General features: G+C 51.6%; 7 protein-coding genes across 7 annotated transcripts; 5 read left to right on the forward strand and 2 right to left on the reverse strand.

Annotated features, from left to right (window-relative positions):
* Positions 1 to 3,130: 3,130 nt before the first annotated feature.
* On the forward strand, positions 3,131 to 3,778 carry TrAtP1_004484 (uncharacterized protein; the record flags this gene model as incomplete). Its single annotated transcript, XM_014083993.2, has 1 exon — positions 3,131 to 3,778. The coding sequence occupies one exon, from the start codon at positions 3,131 to 3,133 to the stop codon at positions 3,776 to 3,778; it is 648 nt and encodes a 215-aa protein (XP_013939468.2).
* Positions 3,779 to 5,141: 1,363 nt separating this feature from the next.
* TrAtP1_004485 (uncharacterized protein) lies at positions 5,142 to 7,017 on the forward strand. Its single transcript, XM_014083994.2, has one exon. It carries the CDS (start codon positions 5,407 to 5,409, stop codon positions 6,868 to 6,870), a length of 1,464 nt encoding a protein of 487 aa, XP_013939469.1. The 5' UTR covers positions 5,142 to 5,406; the 3' UTR covers positions 6,871 to 7,017.
* Positions 7,018 to 7,806: 789 nt separating this feature from the next.
* Positions 7,807 to 8,504, reverse strand: TrAtP1_004486 (uncharacterized protein; the record flags this gene model as incomplete). The annotated part of the gene is made up of 4 exons (XM_066112322.1): positions 7,807 to 7,847; positions 8,047 to 8,113; positions 8,291 to 8,355; positions 8,462 to 8,504. 4 exons carry the CDS (start codon positions 8,502 to 8,504, stop codon positions 7,807 to 7,809), a joined length of 216 nt encoding a protein of 71 aa, XP_065968405.1.
* Positions 8,505 to 8,632: 128 nt separating this feature from the next.
* TrAtP1_004487 (uncharacterized protein) lies at positions 8,633 to 10,148 on the forward strand. Its single transcript, XM_014083995.2, has one exon. The coding sequence runs from the start codon at positions 8,673 to 8,675 to the stop codon at positions 9,981 to 9,983; it is 1,311 nt and encodes a 436-aa protein (XP_013939470.2). The 5' UTR covers positions 8,633 to 8,672; the 3' UTR covers positions 9,984 to 10,148.
* Positions 10,149 to 10,656: 508 nt separating this feature from the next.
* On the forward strand, positions 10,657 to 12,242 carry TrAtP1_004488 (uncharacterized protein). The gene is made up of 3 exons (XM_014083996.2): positions 10,657 to 11,099; positions 11,179 to 11,227; positions 11,313 to 12,242. The coding sequence occupies exons 1-3, from the start codon at positions 10,980 to 10,982 to the stop codon at positions 11,837 to 11,839; spliced, it is 696 nt and encodes a 231-aa protein (XP_013939471.2). The 5' UTR covers positions 10,657 to 10,979; the 3' UTR covers positions 11,840 to 12,242.
* On the forward strand, positions 12,243 to 14,485 carry TrAtP1_004489 (uncharacterized protein). The gene is made up of 3 exons (XM_014083306.2): positions 12,243 to 12,668; positions 12,731 to 13,148; positions 13,230 to 14,485. Exons 1-3 carry the CDS (start codon positions 12,497 to 12,499, stop codon positions 14,416 to 14,418), a joined length of 1,779 nt encoding a protein of 592 aa, XP_013938781.2. The 5' UTR covers positions 12,243 to 12,496; the 3' UTR covers positions 14,419 to 14,485.
* Positions 14,486 to 15,151: 666 nt separating this feature from the next.
* Positions 15,152 to 15,793, reverse strand: TrAtP1_004490 (uncharacterized protein; the record flags this gene model as incomplete). Its single annotated transcript, XM_066112323.1, has 1 exon — positions 15,152 to 15,793. The coding sequence occupies one exon, from the start codon at positions 15,791 to 15,793 to the stop codon at positions 15,152 to 15,154; it is 642 nt and encodes a 213-aa protein (XP_065968406.1).
* Between the last annotated feature and the right edge of the window lie 434 nt (positions 15,794 to 16,227).

A 16,227-nucleotide genomic window follows, 5' to 3' on the forward strand; every position in this document is an offset into this window, starting at 1 on the left:
AGAGCGGAGGGGTGTGAGATGGACGTCGCCGTCAATACTCAATTTTCAGCAAGGAAGCTAGAATAGACATGTCTGAAAGGAATCGATTCCATGTAATGCAACAAGAGGAAATTGATACGACAGACGGAAGGACAAAGACCAGTAAAAGTGTTTTGATACAAGATCAAGTGAATTGTCATTACAGGCAGGGTACTCGGTGGTGTACGCACGCGATTAGTATTTCGCTGGTACCGCCAGTATAGCCGTTGAGCGGCAGCGCGTCATATTATATACTTCGTAAAGACATTCCTAATCTGCACTCCGTTCTGGGCGATAGCTTCCTGCTCCTGCAAACTCTGTGATTCGCTCCTGCTCCGACAAGAAACACGTCACCACCCCCAGTTCCTAGTTCCTTCCTCTCCCTAGGTAGCTCCTTCTCTTGCTCAACCCTTTTCCTCGCTTTTTTCCCACTCAGCCGCACAGAGCAAGAGCAAGAGCAACGGGGGAAAAAAAAATAAAGTAAAAGTGGAAGGAAGCAAGAGATCGCCCACTTTCGGCGAGGCCCCGCTTAGGCCGGACCCCGGACCGCGGGCGCTAAACCGCTTCGGATGGTCAATACAGAACAACAATAGCAACAGACAATACCAAGCCAAGCGCCGACTAAGACGACGATGCACCCCCTCCCTTAGTTTTCGGCTCTTTTCATGGCGTACCTGTGCTATCCTGAGACCGGCAGTATCTTTCGTGCACGGCAAACTTTTTTTTTTAACCTCGACTCTACAAGGACGGCATTTGCCTCGCGGAAGGGAGCAGCCACAATACGTAGACAATAGGCTCCTGGACGGCGAACTGCAGCACAAGGCGGCTCTGCTGAGGTCAGTTGGCCGATAGCCACGCTGATGCGGGCACCCGGAAGATGCTCCGTCCTCTAATCATGTTCTCTGCCGGTGCCTTTTGGTACGGGCAGTTGCCTATTGTGATGTGACGCAGCAGAGGAAAGCCTGGAGCTGAGCACACGATTCGAATTGCAGCATGTTAATGATACAGTATCGCTTGTACCGAGGGACAGAAGCAGCCGCACACCACCCAATAACTTGCGCATCCGCTAGCTCAATGCTGGCATTCCAGCCATGGCAGCACGGCATCTGACCCCTCACAAGAGATTTCCCAGAGGCTGAAGAATCCTTGTGATGCTGCTGCAAGGGAGGTGGTCGTACATGCAGAGCTGGCTCTTCAACTGAAACGTCGCAGTAGGATCCCGTTGACTACGTAGCCAGGACTATCGCTGTCTGGAGGAGCTTGATCATACGATCTGGCCAATGACTACGGCCAACGCTCTGCTCTCATGATGCTGCTGTTGTCTCCGGTCTGTAGACTGCCAACCGTTTCGGGCACTATCCGCTGACAATACGTACATGGAGGTACAACAGCAGCAAGGCCAACCTGACTCATGCACAAAGAAATACAAAATCTGCAGATCTGGTAACTAGATTTGGCGTCTTTCGCAGGACAATCCCAAGTCTCTGCAGCGGAAAGAGAGTTAGTAGTAGCTCAGACAGCCCACTCAATAGAACAGATTTAAAAGCCCATACAAGTAGGTAAGCGAAATAGACGGTAGGTCCAGTATCTAGCTAGATTGGTTATACAACGTACGAGGCACACGCGGGAGGCATGATGGAAGCATCAATAGCTTGCAATGTCCAGCCTGTGCCTACTACAAGCTCCGCAGATCACACCCCCTCCCCCCCTTCTCAAACATGGCTTTCGGACAAGCTCAGGAAGGGGAGGGCGTGTGAATGGCTTTCCGCGTGTCCCATGAGTCTGGGTGCGCTATGCGGCATCTGCGTGTTGGGACTGGGAGCAGGGCGTGAGGCTAAGAGACCTACCCGTTTTTGCGGACTTGGGTACTAACGCATTATAGGTAATCATCTACTCTCATACTTTGCTGCTTTTTATGGGCTCTTCTTCTTTCTTTTTCTTTGTTTCATTGTGTTAAAGTAAAGTTGGGCTTCTATGGCATGCATGTGCCGTCCGTCAATCTAGCGAAACCCCAGCAGGGCCGAGAACAGTCAAAGGAGGGGGGGAAGACTGCAGCAGTAGTGCGCCTTAAAGTAATCAAAAATGAAAAAAAAAAGAGGCAGCAGCCGCAAGGGTACGTTTATACAAGTTGAGTTAAGAAAGCGAGGGAGCAGCGTGGAGCCGTGAATCAAGGTGGTGTTGCTATATTAGCCAAATGGAGCCGCGCTTGTGGATCGAGGATCCAAAAGGGGGGTGCCTTTTTTTTGACTCGCACGGTTCTCTCGGCAGGGGGAGGTTCGATCCAGAAATCAACGGCCTTGAATTCAGGTGAATGCTTGCTGACGGGGGCCTGGCTTGGGCCCAAGTCGGGAAAAGGGAACTCAGGTCAACGGCAAGTTCCATCTCTGGGTCTTTTCATGTCATGACGGGGAAACAAATGCTGTGTGGGGGGTTAGACTAGAGGAGGAGGCTAATAATAAGAGAGACAGCCGAGAAGACTGCTGTTGACAAAGGAACAAGAAAAAAAAAAGGTATATATCAGTCTTCTCGGTCCGCATCAGCAAAGGGGCTTGGTGCGTGTGCTTCGCTATCATTGCCGTAATTGTTTTTGGAAGCCTCAATCGTCACTGACGACATTTGGCCTGTGGCATCATTAATATTTGTACTACCGCCCTACCCTCCTTTTGGTTGTTGGCTTTTTTCCTTCTTTTGATTCGTTACGCCACACAAAAAGTCTCCCGCATTCTAAGCCCGTCCATTTACACCCTCTCACACACGCCATCGACCGACCCTCCATCTCGGATACATACAGGGAAGGATTGGAATTACTTCAACCGAGCACTGTGGGCGCTTTTGAGCAAGATTTATAAAATTGATCGGGGCACTCTTTTTTCATCCATCCACATACAACATATAGACCGCCGTCTCGACCCGACGAGGCTTATCGGACCGTCTTTGAGGCTTGGGTGTACTTGGATTCACAGTTCGATTCAAAGCATATCAGCGATTCACTCCCACTTTTTTTCCTTGTCATCCGATTTTCTCAAGGACTAGTCCATCCAACTTATAAGAGTTGAATCTACCCTTTACGCAACTTCTTCACATCCCTTGACACAAAACACTATATTCAACCATGAATACCTCATCCTCATCAACAGCCCTGGGCTCTTCCATGAGGAGCCACATGGACATAACCCCCAAGGACAACACTCCAACTCTCCCCTCACCTCCTCCCGCATACACTCCTCCCCAGACAGCGCCAGCACTGGCCCTGCTACGACGCCAGATGCGAGAATCCTTCATCATGGGCCGCTCGTCCATCGCCGACAGCGTGCTGGACGTCATGTCTCCCGAAGAAGACGACGCAGACGACGACGAGGGCTTCTCGGCGATTAGTCTCCGGATCAACACCTCTGTCCGCATCTCCAGCAACAACAACCTCGTCTGCCTCAACGACACGCCAGCCAGCCACGCCAACGCCATCGCCAAGGCTGTCGTCCAGGCTATCCAGGAGAACAGCTCCGGCCAGTGCGGCATCCCCATGATTGACGAAGACGGCAGGCCCCGACCTGTCAAGATTGAGGTCGACGCCGGCATCACGGTGGAGGGCTCGGGCAACATTGTGGGCAACGAGGAGGTGGTGAACCAGGTTCTTCGCATGCGCAGCCTGAGACGCAAGAGGTCAGCAGACGAGGATGAGAGCGACGATGCATCCACCCAACCAACAAAGCGACGCCGTGGAGAAACCAGTGGCAGCAGCAACAGCAACAATTCTCCTTGAATCCTCGACACATCTCCTCATCAAGCGTCATACATTTCTCATCTCGGAGCACTTGTTCCTTTCTATCTTTTACGACTACCAAAAAAAAGCATCATTGCATCTGCTCTTGAGCTCTCTACTTTTGCTACGTTTACTTGCGTTTGGCTCTTGGCGTTTCAGGCATCACCGGAATCTCATATACCCAAAAGGCAAAGCGCCTTGCATATTTTCTTCTATTCGATTCTATTTCTATCTACATACTATTATGACATGAATATTTGTTTATTGGCAAAAAGGGGTGAACGATATTATCAGCGGCTAAGGCGCGAGGAGAGAACAGACCTCGACTTCGGAATGAAGCGAGACAGATCTGTTACATAACTAGATGTAGCTAAATACTATGTATACGATAATCAACATTCCTATCGCTGTCACCACATGCACTATTTACTATTATTTCTTTCACAAGTTACAAAGCACGTCCATTATACGTACACGAATCGCCTCCCATCTCTCATACTGTCTTATAGCTCAATGCAGGGCGACGTCAATGGAGTTGGCTCGCACCTACGCATCACATGCATGAAAACGAGGGAGAGCTGAAAACCCAGACCCGGTGATCACCAAGAAAAGGCCATAAAAAGCACATCATCGCTGCGGTTGGCTCTCCTCTAAGAGAAAAAAAGGCCTCGCATAACATTCTACAACGGGGGTGATATATCGTCTTGGACGGTCACCGCCACTGTCTGATTCGATTCAGCTGCGGTTGGATGTCACCCCTAGAGGCTCCGCATACCATTGCCATTCCCCTTCTTTCAGCTGTCCAAGGATCAGGGCCTCTTGCTGCCCCGAAACGAACAAGGCGCGTAGCACGGAGTAACTAGAATTAATAACCACAACTTCATATTTCTGTCTGTGGAAGAAGATGGAAGTCTCGCAGAAGCAAACCAAACGTCGACTCTTTGACCTAGGATGGTAGTGCTAGTCTAAGCTCCCCCTCCTTGCCCGTTTAAACGGCAATTGCTGTCATGTCATGTTGTTGGCTCTAGCACTCGCATGGGAAATCGAAAACAAGAGCCAGTAGGAGGTATAGCCGCCACATCCCTTTAATCTCTTTTTCCTCTCTTGGATAAGCTCTACGTTCTAAAATCCGGGAGTTGCCATGTCCGCTTGGATCATGCCGCCGAGCCACGCTTTTTAAACGCCGACGCTACTTGGAATATCGTGCAATTGGTGTTGTGTTTCTCATTACTAGTACTCTGCTAGATAGGCTTTCTTCCCACGTCTTGGCAATGGTTCATTGATACAATACAGCTGTTAATTTGTAGTAGTATCTATTTTGTAAGAAAAAAAAAATCGTGTCTTGCCCTTCATCGTCTTGTCTCATTTGTTCTTCTTTTCTTTGTTACAGGTTAATACTATGACGTCCATGAGCTGCCCCACCAGCTTACCGTCTTGGCTTGACCACCTCCCTCGTCCCTCACTGAGATCCATGCATCAACATGTTTCCAACCCTTCTCTCATTCCAATCGCATACCAAAAATCAGCCCCTGTCCATCTCTCCCCATCTCACTCTATTTTTGTAAACCTTCTCACTCACTCACCCCCCTCCCCTGATCCCAACTGCAATCTGACTCATCTCACTCGCGATGGCCGACCTCACCATCCGCAACCTCACAATCACGCCCCTCGAGCTCGTCTCCATCCAGCGCCTCCAGGGCGAAAAGATCCGCACCGGCAACCTCGTCTCCAACGTCACCGGCCGCTTCACCAGCTTCATCAACGCCACCGACTTCTCCGCCCACAAGCTGCTGCCCCGCGCCGACCACGAGCCGCATGACCAGCGCGACGTCTCCATCCACCTGGACCCTTTCCGGACCGTCCAGACCAATGTCCGCGCCGCCGATGCCGCCGGCCGCGAGATTCTCCGGCTGACCGTCCGGGCCGGCCACCGGCGCTACGAGACGGACGTGCCGAGCCCGTCTCGCAAGTCTGCCGTCATGAAGCGCATTGCCGGCGATGACGGCGACGACGACCACGAAGAAGAGCTTGACCTCACCGTCGTCTACATCCCCAACGGCGCCTTTCTCGCCATCTTCTCCTCCGCAAAGCTCAATGCCTGGATGAAGCAGCTGGACGATGCCTGGCCGCTGCCCTTCCTCTCCATCCCCGGCACGCACAACTCCCCTACCTGCCACACGGCCCTCCCCTCGGTCCGCTGCCAGTCCGTCGGCGTCACAGAGCAGCTCCAAAACGGCGTTCGCTTCCTCGACATCCGCGTCTCCGTCAACCCGGACAACGACACCCTCACGCTCGTCCACTCCGTCTTCCCCGTCTCTCTCGCCAGCACAAAATACTTTGGCGACATGCTGGACGACGTCTACCGCTTCCTAGAGGCCAATCCCAGCGAGGCCATCTTCATGAGCCTCAAGCGCGAAGGCGCCGGCCGCGGCACCGACCAGCACCTCAGCCGCTACTTGCAGTCCAGCCATGTCGACAAGCGGCCGGAGCGCTGGTGGACGGAGCCTGTGATCCCGACGCTCGGTGCTGCTAGGGGCCGCATCATTGTTGTGCGCAGGTTCGCATTGGATGACGAGATGGCAAAGACGTGCTGGGATGGCAGAGGATACGGCATAGACGGGCAGAATTGGCCGGATAACTGCGAAGACGGCACCTGTGACGGAGGCCAGATCCGCGTGCAGGACTTTTACGAAGTCACAGAGAGCCAGAACATCGAAAAGAAGATCGACTACAGCAGAGGCCAGCTGGAGCGCGCTGCCGAACGAGAGTTTCACGTCCCTAGCCTAGCGGAGCATGATGGCAACGCAGATGCTGCTGCTGCTGCTGCCAAGCTCCCCATCTTCATCAATTTCCTGAGCGGCAGCAACTTCTTCAACGCCACGTGCTGGCCGGAGAGAATCGCCGCAAAGGTAAACCCTGCCATTACCGACTATCTCTGCATCCGCCACGGCGAGGACGGCAAGGGCCCGAAGCAGCTCAAGGTTGGTGCGGCGAGCACTGGCATTGTTGTTACGGATTGGGTGGGTGCGAATGGCGATTGGGATTTGATTAGATGTATTGTTGGGTGGAATGCCAGACTGCAGGTGTCCTGAGGGCGATATGAAGATGGTGGATGATGGAATCAGGGGTCTTATACCAGGTCAAGGTGGATTACACGGCGTTTATTTAATGGTCAACAGAACAAAAGAGGAGGCAAGTAACTGGCGCGTAGTTGGATAGAGTGAATGCAATAATAGATTCAATATTATCAATATGTAGTACTTGTACTGCACAAACACAGTCCTCTTGGGCTTCTATGGCTAGGTAGCATATGCTGTGAAACGTAGCATCATAATTCATAATGGTATCTAAGGCAGCCATGTTAGCCACGGCTCTCTCATTTCTCGTCATCAAGCAATGTTGAATAAGAAACCAGATCAGTTCTCCAAGGTGAAACTTTTTTCGTCACGTGGAACTCGGACAATGTAGATAATATGGAATAGTCATCATGCTGGTGGTGTGCAGAGAGAAAAGTAGAAACAACGTACCATTTCGTCAGCGGGAGTTGATACAACGCGTTTACCTGACTAAACACTTTGTCACATGTCAGCCTCTGCATCAACAGATACATCAAGCATATCAAGACACAAAACATGATTCATCTATCCACTGGTTAGTTACATGCTGCATCAGTCCAATATGTCGACTCGACTTACCATCAGAGGGTGTAAGTTTGTTCATATCCTCCACAACGCCCGAAGGCATCGCGGAAGTCAGACAGTGTGAATACAAAAAAATAACATTTCATCACAGGAATACAGCAGCAAATGAGTAAAAAAGCTTTGTATATATGTACCTATTGGTGTACGAGTTAGCTGACAGATTCATCTCCAGCTTGAACAAAGAGCCGATGCCATTGAACCACGATCAGGTGACGAAATCTCATCCTGAGTTCTCACCCCCTTCCACCACAAGGATTTGTACGTCCTCGCTTTCAAGGATGAAAGGGAGCAAGGCTCGATATGTCCGCCCGTTCGTTCAATTTTTCATCATGTGGGACAGGTAGGCTGGAGGAAGAGAGTAAAAGTACCTGTTGAAAGTCTGAGTTAGCAAAACTAGCTTTGATAACGAGAGCCAACAACAAAAAGATTGTGAAAATTCTGATCAGACAAGGCTGAAACTTATAAAACACGTTATCCACATCGTATATTAAGAATGAGGAATCCCTGAGGTGTCAAATGTTCATCACACAGAATAACAGCTGCATTGAAAAAAAAAAAATCACTAACCTTTTGTTTTGCAGATGGAGACAGTTGTGGGTGGATCAAACGGGGTATTAGCCCTGCTTCCAAACCTCTAGATTGCGTTAGCAGAGCTCGCCAACAGACAAAAGCCTGGAAAAGAGGTGATCCAAAGCTTGATCAGGTAATTGTAAAAAATTACAAAGTCACCATGGTTTGGTATGAATTGGATTGTTCATGAAAATAAAAGCATCATGTAAGGCGCAAAGAAAGGGAGTGTAGAATAGCTTACCTTTGAAAGAGGCCAGCCACCAGAGTTCGTGCTTGGGCGCGCACTTGCAGCTCCGAAGCAGAGCTCTGGTGGTTGTGTTTGCTGAGAAAAAAGAAGGAAAAGAAGTTGTCCAGAAAATTTCTCGAGCCGAAGAAAAGTAGGAGCTTAGCCAGCCCGCGCTAGTACAAATACGACTTAGTTGAAGAAGCCCCCACAGTGGCGCAGCAGATCTCATTTGTGGCGAGTGCTGCAGCAGCCAGCCTGCCAGCGCATCCGCGCCCCACGATTGCGTGGCAAATGCTTGTGACGGAGTTGTATAAGTCCGTCACCTCCCTCTTTCTAGGAGATGTTTCAACCTCTTTCAACCACCTTTTGGTGAAAGTGCAATTGTAAAAAACTCAACATGGCGTCCGCGGGGACGATATGGGCTCCTGTGGCCCTGCGTCTCCTCCGAGCCGCCGTGTCTCGGACCACAGCGGTGGTTCGAGAGAAGCTGGCCAGCGCGGCGAAGCCTCTACAGAATCAGGCACTCCAACCAGTCCCGGTAGCCGCCAGAAGCGGTAGACAATCCATCCACCCAACATCAGTCCTCAAACAACAGAAACTCGGCGCCAGATACTTTTCCGGCACCTCAGCCAAAGGTGCAAGCAAGGCTGCCCGACGATACCTCAGCTCCGAGAGTGCTCCTCGATATGATCGATCCAAGCTCCCGAGCTCCAATACCTCCCGCCGAGTCGCTCAATTCTCCGGCCGTGCCCCATTTGCGAGCACTCTGCGACCCAACCTGACCGGCGGTGCCATGCCTCGAACGGCTGGTGGCTACAGTCTCGGTGGAAATGCTCGCTATTTCTCACACACCCCCACAGCTCCTGCTCAGGTTGTGCAGAATGTTTCGCAGGCGATGCGGGCCTTCTTCCTCTCCGGACAGAGAGTCCGATATGACGGAGCAGGGCCTCGAGGCGAAGCTCAATACCGAGCCGTCTCTATGGTGGAGGAGGAGGCTATGCGTAAGCTGGCTGCCATTCCCAAGTTTGCTCCCGGCGCCTATGTCGACTTTCAGTTGAGCCCAACCATCACTGCCATGAGCCCTCTTGCTGCCGCCGTTGTCCAGGCATCTACCGCATCCGGCTTCCAGGCTGAGGCTACTATCCCAAGCCTGAACACCGAGGGGTTCCTTGATGTACTGTCCGCGGATTTTGGCCGAGCGCTAAAAGACTTGACAGCCATTTATGCCGATCTCGGACGACTTGCAGCTTTGGGCGATTTGCCAATATCTATGGAGGCGGGCAACTTGCTTCGAGTTCGATTTCCAGGCGTCAATGTCGAAACGGTCGAGAGACTCTGCGACGACATTGGTGTCCAGAGGGGCATCGTTGGCCAAGAAATTGGGTTTGAAAGCTCTCTTGACGTCAAAACTGCGCTCAGATTTCCCTTTGCACCAGACGCTGAGAAAGCCTTGACATCTCCTGGAGGATCTGAGCGGTCCTTGGAAGGACATGAACTGGATGATATATCCTCTCTGGGTGACGACTCCTTTGTTCATGAAGCCTTTGCGTATGAAAGCTCGGAAAGTCCTTGGTTTTCCGAAACAGACGGATATGAAAGTATGTCGCCCACGAATAAGTCGAATCAGCAATCTGAAGAGTATGAGGGCCTAGAAGGCATCTATCGATTTCTCGAGGAATGCGACAAGGCCAAGGGCAGACTGGGTTGATGCGAGTGCAATTCTGCGTATTGAAAAAAGTCATCGCAACAAGAAAATGAGGTTATGATATTAGAACATCCACGCTCTTTTAGCCATCTTCTTTGTATTATTACTATTATTTAGTCATTTGATTAGCATACTTCCGGCAAGAATGGAATTCCTTTTGTGTTTCTTACCTGTTTATGATGCCCAAACGAGATATTCTAAACCAGTGACTGTGACAGCTGTAGATCTGAAGTCTGAGCGGAAGCTGACATGCTCTCATCGAATTAAGCTGAGCTGGCCATGTTGCTTTTCGAGCTTGTGCTGGGACCAGAGGGATATGGTGGACCTTTCAACAGGTTGGTATTGGTCGAAATGTCCTGCAGGAAAAAGCCAAAGGAGAACATGTAAGCGCAGCAGAGATCGCAGCTGATGACTGAGGCCGGCTCCATGATTCTATTGGAGGCAGAATGTGACTGGGCAAATCTGATATCTTTGGTTGCAGCACAATTGGGGCCTGCATTAGGTATTCTGCATAGGTGTATTGTCTTGGGCTTATCTTATCGCTTATCGATAAGTCTATCGGCTGATCTTATTGGCAAAGAAGCACATGCTCCAGATCCACGCAGCCACGCATGCATACATCTACATCTCGTGAAGAGCATCAGTGGTGTTACTTTCTCGTGTCTCAGCATCTAGATCAATTAAAGTTCCCGTAGAGATCTCGAGACTCGTCAGATCATCTCCAACGTTTAGCGCACGCACTTCGGAGATCAATTCGCGGGGTTGCTCGGCTGCCGATGAAGTCTCCCGGCTGCAGCTTTTCCCCACAAGTGTAACCTCGGCTTGGAGCCTCTTGCGTGGCCGAGCTCATCCTCCGAGGGCGCGAGCCATCCATGCTGTTACTAAGACATTCTTTGATATAAATCTTACGGGCTTCTGCAGTTTTTCTCCCCTGCATTTGCATCTGCGTAGCTTCAATCTTCTTTTTGTAGAAAAACGTATTCACATCACAACATCACAATGTCTGGACCCGGTGTCGGCTTCGAGTATCCTGCTCAGTCAGTTTCTTGGCTGAAGCGCGATCTCCTGCTCTTCGCCAACTCCATTGGAGCCACCGCCGACGAGCTTCACTTCCTTTACGTGAGTAGCTGCAGACCTGGAAAGCATGCGAATTGTTTGGATCCAGGCGAGCAATTGAAGATTGACAGCCCATCAACAGGAACTTCACCCCAACTTTGCCGCCTTTCCTACCTACCCCGTCATCCTACGTAAGTCGCTGTCGGCGAATTATTCTCGTGCACCGCCGAAACGCCATGGATTGCGCAATCAGCTGACAAGACGGAATGAAAACAGCTTTCAAAGGCGATACGCAGGAAGTGATTGACTTCTACGCCGCCAACAAGAAGACCAAGATCCCCAACGTGCCCGACTTCGACTCCCGCCGCGTCGTCGACGGCCAGCGAAAGATTGAGTTCCTCAAGCCCCTGCCCGTCAGCTCCGCAGGCCACAAGTTCGAGATCCGCCAAAAGGTCCTCGGCGTCTACGACAAGGGCCGGCCCGGCTCCGTCGTCGACACCCAGCTGGACCTCGTCGATGCCAACACCAACGAAGTCTACACCCGCCTCTTTGGCAGCGCCTTCTATGTCGCACAGGGCAACTGGGGCGGTCCCAAGGGCCCTGCCTCGGAGAACTTTCCCCCTCCCAAGGACAAGAACCCCGACTGGGTTCTGGAGCACCCCATCAGCAAGGAGGCCGCGCACCTGTACCGTCTAAACGGCGACTACAACCCCCCTGCACGCGACTCCCGAGCCCGGCGTCAAGATGGGATTCCCCGGCGCCATCATGCACGGCCTGTACTCGTGGAACTCTACTGCCCATGATATCCTCAAGGCCGTTGGCGGCAGCGATCCCGCCAACCTCAAGGAGTTCTCGGCCCGATTTGCCAGCCCCGTCCTGCCTGGTGACAAGCTTGTTATCAAGGTATGGAGAACGGGCGAGAAGAAGGACGACTTTGAGGAGATTCGCTTTGTGGTTGCCGTTGAGGGAGGGAAGGTGTGCCTGAGCAATGGTCGTGCTCTCATCAAGGTTTTGGGAGATGTCAAGGGAAAGCTGTAAATGTATAATAATGTGTGCTATTTGATGACTGATTTTAGGGGCCCGCGATGGGTCTCTTAACAAGCGATGGTGTATTGAAAAAGCTAGCATGTAGCCTAGGGAATGAAAACACATAACCAATCAATTTGCTAATTGGCCAATCAATGAAAAAGAAATTTGAAATCGAATCAGAGCAAACAGTGAAAAGTGTTTAAATGATTGCTGCCTCGAATTGCAGATGCACGAGGTTGATAAATCGCTGCCTGCGTCGGGGTTAAATTCTGCTGCCTGACACAGCGACAGTCTCTACTGCGTACAAGCACTTTTTTCTCACCTATATATCCCACCACGCCTCCAACCTCACAGCTCACAGAGCGGCCGGGCATGCCTCAATCTTTATGACTGCTGTTCATTCTTTTCAGTAATTTATCCATACACTCAAAATGAGCCAAAGCCACCACATCGGCCAGCGAATTTCCTACGATGGCGCGCCGTGCACTGTGCGCTACGTCGGTGAAGTTGCGGGCACGGCGGGCAGCTGGTTGGGCGTCGAATGGGATGATGCCGCGCGAGGCAAACACGACGGCGCTCACAAGGGCACCCGATACTTCACATGTAGCTCACTCCTCATTTTTGTGTGATTTATACGTTGATGCGCTGACTCGATACAACTACAGGCCTTTCAAAGTCGCCCACGGCGGCTTCATTCGTTCGGCCAACCCGCCCGGCTGATGCCCCCCTGAGCTTCCTCGCCGCCCTCAATGAGAGGTACGTCGTGGATGCGCCGGGTGCGGTGCAGGGCAAGTCAAAGGTCGAGTTCATCGTTGGTGGCAAAGTCGCCCAGGAGATGGGGTTTGACAAGATCTGGCAGAGACAGTCGCGTCTGAAGGAGTTGAAGATTGTGGTTCTCGACGGCCAGAAGGTTGCCATGGCCAGAAGTGACGACGACTTGAATGATGAGGGGCTTGCTGCAAGCATTGCTGAGACGTCACCCAAGGTTGCGGAACTGGATTTGAGTAGGAATCTGTTTGAGCGGCTTGGGCCCGTGATCGAGATATGCAGAGACCTGAAGGATCTGCAGAAGCTGTGCATCAAGTACGTTTTTCTCATTACTTGCACAAATGTCCTACTATTATGCTGATTTGAGTCCTCTCTTTTTTCTGTTCTCTGCAATAGCGGAAATAGGTTTCTTGATATCCTCACAGATGATGCCCTCAGAGGCGCAGAGTCGGTCTTTGGCGGTGTGACGGAGCTGCAGCTAGGAGAGACGTTGATGAGCTGGGAAGAGTTGTGTCTCGTGGCCAGCAAATGCCCTTCCTTGGCGACTCTCCTCGTAGGCTCAAACCAGCTATCGAGTCTTCCCATTATGAGCCACGCTGGCCTGCCATCAACACTAACAGCTGTCAATCTAGAGTACAATGATTTCACAAGCTTGTCAGATATCGCCAGCCTGACGAATTTGAAATCTCTCCGCCATCTACAACTCAAGGGAAACAACATATCAGCGATAAACTCTTCCCCTGACGCTACTGATGTCATGTTTCCTCCCTCCGTACAACACGTCGATCTATCATATAACAAGGTAGACAGTTGGGAGTTCATTGACAAACTGCCGGCTGTCTTCCCCGGCATGACAGGCCTTCGCATCAGCCACAACCCCATCTACTACTCCATAGATGCCGACTCCAACGCGCAGTCTTCTGATGAATCATTCATGTTCACCGTCGCTCGCATTGCACAGCTCAAGATTCTCAATTTTACACAAATCATTGCCACAGATCGCACCAATGCGGAGACATTCTACCTATCACGTATTGCAAAACAGCTTGCCACAGTACCCGAAGCAGCAGAAGATTCAATCAAGGTTTTACATCCACGGTACAAAGAACTCTGTGAAGCGCATGGTGAGCCTGATGTGATTCGTCGCGAGGAGATCAACCCAAACTTTCTCGAGGCCCGTCTCATCACGGCCGAGTTTCACTACGAAGGGGCTTCAGATGAGGGAAAGAAGACGAGAATCACAAAGATCCCCAAGTCTTTCGATATTTACGCCGTCAAAGGCATTGTGGGGAAGGTGTACAGCCTGGCACCGCTCAAGCTGCGGCTGATCTGGGAGACGGGTGAATGGGATCCCGTGGCCGGATTTGACGAAAAGGACGATGACGATGATGGCAGCGACGACGAAGATGAGATTATGGCAGAAGCGGAGATGGAGGCGGAGATGGAGGCGGAGAAACCGGCAGCAAGCGGTGAAGATGATCAGGCAGGACGATGGGTGAAGAGAGAGGTTGAGCTCACGGATGGTCCGAAGCAGCTGGGATACTGTGTTGACGGGTCAAGAGTCAGAATTAGAGTAGAAGCATAGCGACGGGGCTAGACATTGGATAGAATTATATGGAGCATGGGCAACAAATCAGAAATCAGTTCCATTTATTTTTTTTTTCAAGTGCCCGGCTCAAATAGTATTGGGGCAACATCATTGGAGCAAAATTTCTACAGACGGACAAATTCTTCAGTTTCGAGACGGCATAGATCATCTTCTTTGGTGTATCAAACGTCGGCTCGGAGCAATAATGAGTCCTACCTATTCATGCAAGGCGTAAGGCGCACAAAAGGAGCTGCTTAAAAGATGTTTGGAGCGAAATTCCCCGAGCAAGCCCCAACGTAAGATATATGCTTATTTGCAGGTGTCCACCCATCGACTCTCCCCGCACGGAAGGGGAACTCCGTTGGTTACCATGATTGCGGACTTGCAAGTCTTGGCAAAGAGAGAGCTGAAGAGGATGTCGTGAGAAGAGGAGGGGCATCGAAGTGAAGCCTGCAATGAACAATGTAACTTGAAACGGTACCGGCATGCAGGTCCGGGTGAATGGATATAGATGGACCAAAAGATATATATATATATGAACATTAAGACCTGAACAGCAATTTAGTTTTGTAGATACTTCCATCTCCATCATCCAACAAGCAACCCAAGATGCTCCTCACAACCACCATCGCAAGCTGCCTCCTCGCAGCCTCCGCCTCGGCCACGACCCTCCAATGGCACTGGCTCAACAACCCCGGCGTCCAGCCCGTCTCCCCCCTCGGCCGCTCCATCACCATCCAAGTGCCCCCCCGACACCGACGTCTGGCGCCCAGCCACGCGCAAGAACAACTTCACAGCGCCCTACCTCTACACCACCATCGCCGCCGCGCGCTTCTCCAGCGTGCAAGTCACCGTCACCGCGCCCTGGAAGACGCTCTACGACCAGGGCGGCCTCGTGCTCGCCTTTCCCAACCGCCACAGCCCCAACGCCACGCGCTTCATCAAGGCCGGCATCGAGTTCAACGACGGGGCGCCCGCGCTGGGCGTCGTCGCAACGGACATCCTGTCCGACTGGAGCCTGAGCCCCATCACGGAGAAGCAGACGACGGCCAACGCAGAGGCGACCATATTGGTGGAGAGGCAGGATACGGATGCCTGGGTGTATGTGCTTGAGAATGGGGGACAGACGAGGCGGGCGCTGAGGCAGGTGACTTGGGCGTTTAACGAGGACGACGATCAGGGACTGGCGAGGGAGGTTGAGGTTGGCATCTACGGCGCGAAGCCGACGGAGGAGTCGGGCGCGGGTCATGCGCGGGACACGATTGCGGTGACATTTTCCGAGTTTGCCCTCAATCTTGTGTAATGTAGATTTTGTAGCGGTGATCACGATATTGTTGTCAATAGGTGGGTAGCTGGGACTTGCAAACTCCATATCCGAAAGGCGAGACGTGGGTTAACCCCGCCAGAACAGCGACAGTGTTTGCGACATTATAGCCATCCCTCATGAAAACACCATATTCATCGAAAACCAATCAATCAGGCCAATGTTGTAAATGGGATTAAGCATCTACTCGGCAATGGAGATAATTCAGCCCAAAAGACCCAAAGACGGCTCTCGGAATCGCGAGATCCCCTGCCCTGGCCTAAACCCTTCGGATCGGATCGCCAATCTGCAAATCTCGGGTTTCCTCTATTCTGGAGATAAAAACTAATCCCGTAGCGGGCTTGTCAAGAATTTAGAGTAACGGAAAGGGCATAGAGTTTAGTGCTGGTTCGGATTTTCGAAGCGCCACGCTGCTGGAAAATGCTCGCTTCGGAATAAAATGCATTTTGGGAGACCTCATAAAGCCGATTGCCTAAACGGGA

This window comes from Trichoderma atroviride, chromosome 2, assembly GCF_020647795.1.
Source record: "Trichoderma atroviride chromosome 2, complete sequence".
In the NCBI taxonomy this organism is placed as follows: domain Eukaryota; kingdom Fungi; phylum Ascomycota; class Sordariomycetes; order Hypocreales; family Hypocreaceae; genus Trichoderma; species Trichoderma atroviride.

Bases quoted from the DNA above. Each gene is read 5' to 3' on its own strand.
- TrAtP1_004485 (XM_014083994.2), top strand. From the start codon at position 5,407: ATGGCCGACCTCACCATCCGCAACCTCACAATCACGCCCCTCGAGCTC.
- TrAtP1_004488 (XM_014083996.2), top strand. From the start codon at position 10,980: ATGTCTGGACCCGGTGTCGGCTTCGAGTATCCTGCTCAGTCAGTTTCT. The intron at 11,100-11,178 runs GTGAGTAGCTGC...GCCCATCAACAG, and splicing joins ACGAGCTTCACTTCCTTTAC to GAACTTCACCCCAACTTTGC. The intron at 11,228-11,312 runs GTAAGTCGCTGT...GAATGAAAACAG, and splicing joins TACCTACCCCGTCATCCTAC to CTTTCAAAGGCGATACGCAG.
- TrAtP1_004487 (XM_014083995.2), top strand. From the start codon at position 8,673: ATGGCGTCCGCGGGGACGATATGGGCTCCTGTGGCCCTGCGTCTCCTC.
- TrAtP1_004489 (XM_014083306.2), top strand. From the start codon at position 12,497: ATGAGCCAAAGCCACCACATCGGCCAGCGAATTTCCTACGATGGCGCG. The intron at 12,669-12,730 runs GTAGCTCACTCC...ATACAACTACAG, and splicing joins GGGCACCCGATACTTCACAT to GCCTTTCAAAGTCGCCCACG. The intron at 13,149-13,229 runs GTACGTTTTTCT...TCTCTGCAATAG, and splicing joins CTGCAGAAGCTGTGCATCAA to CGGAAATAGGTTTCTTGATA.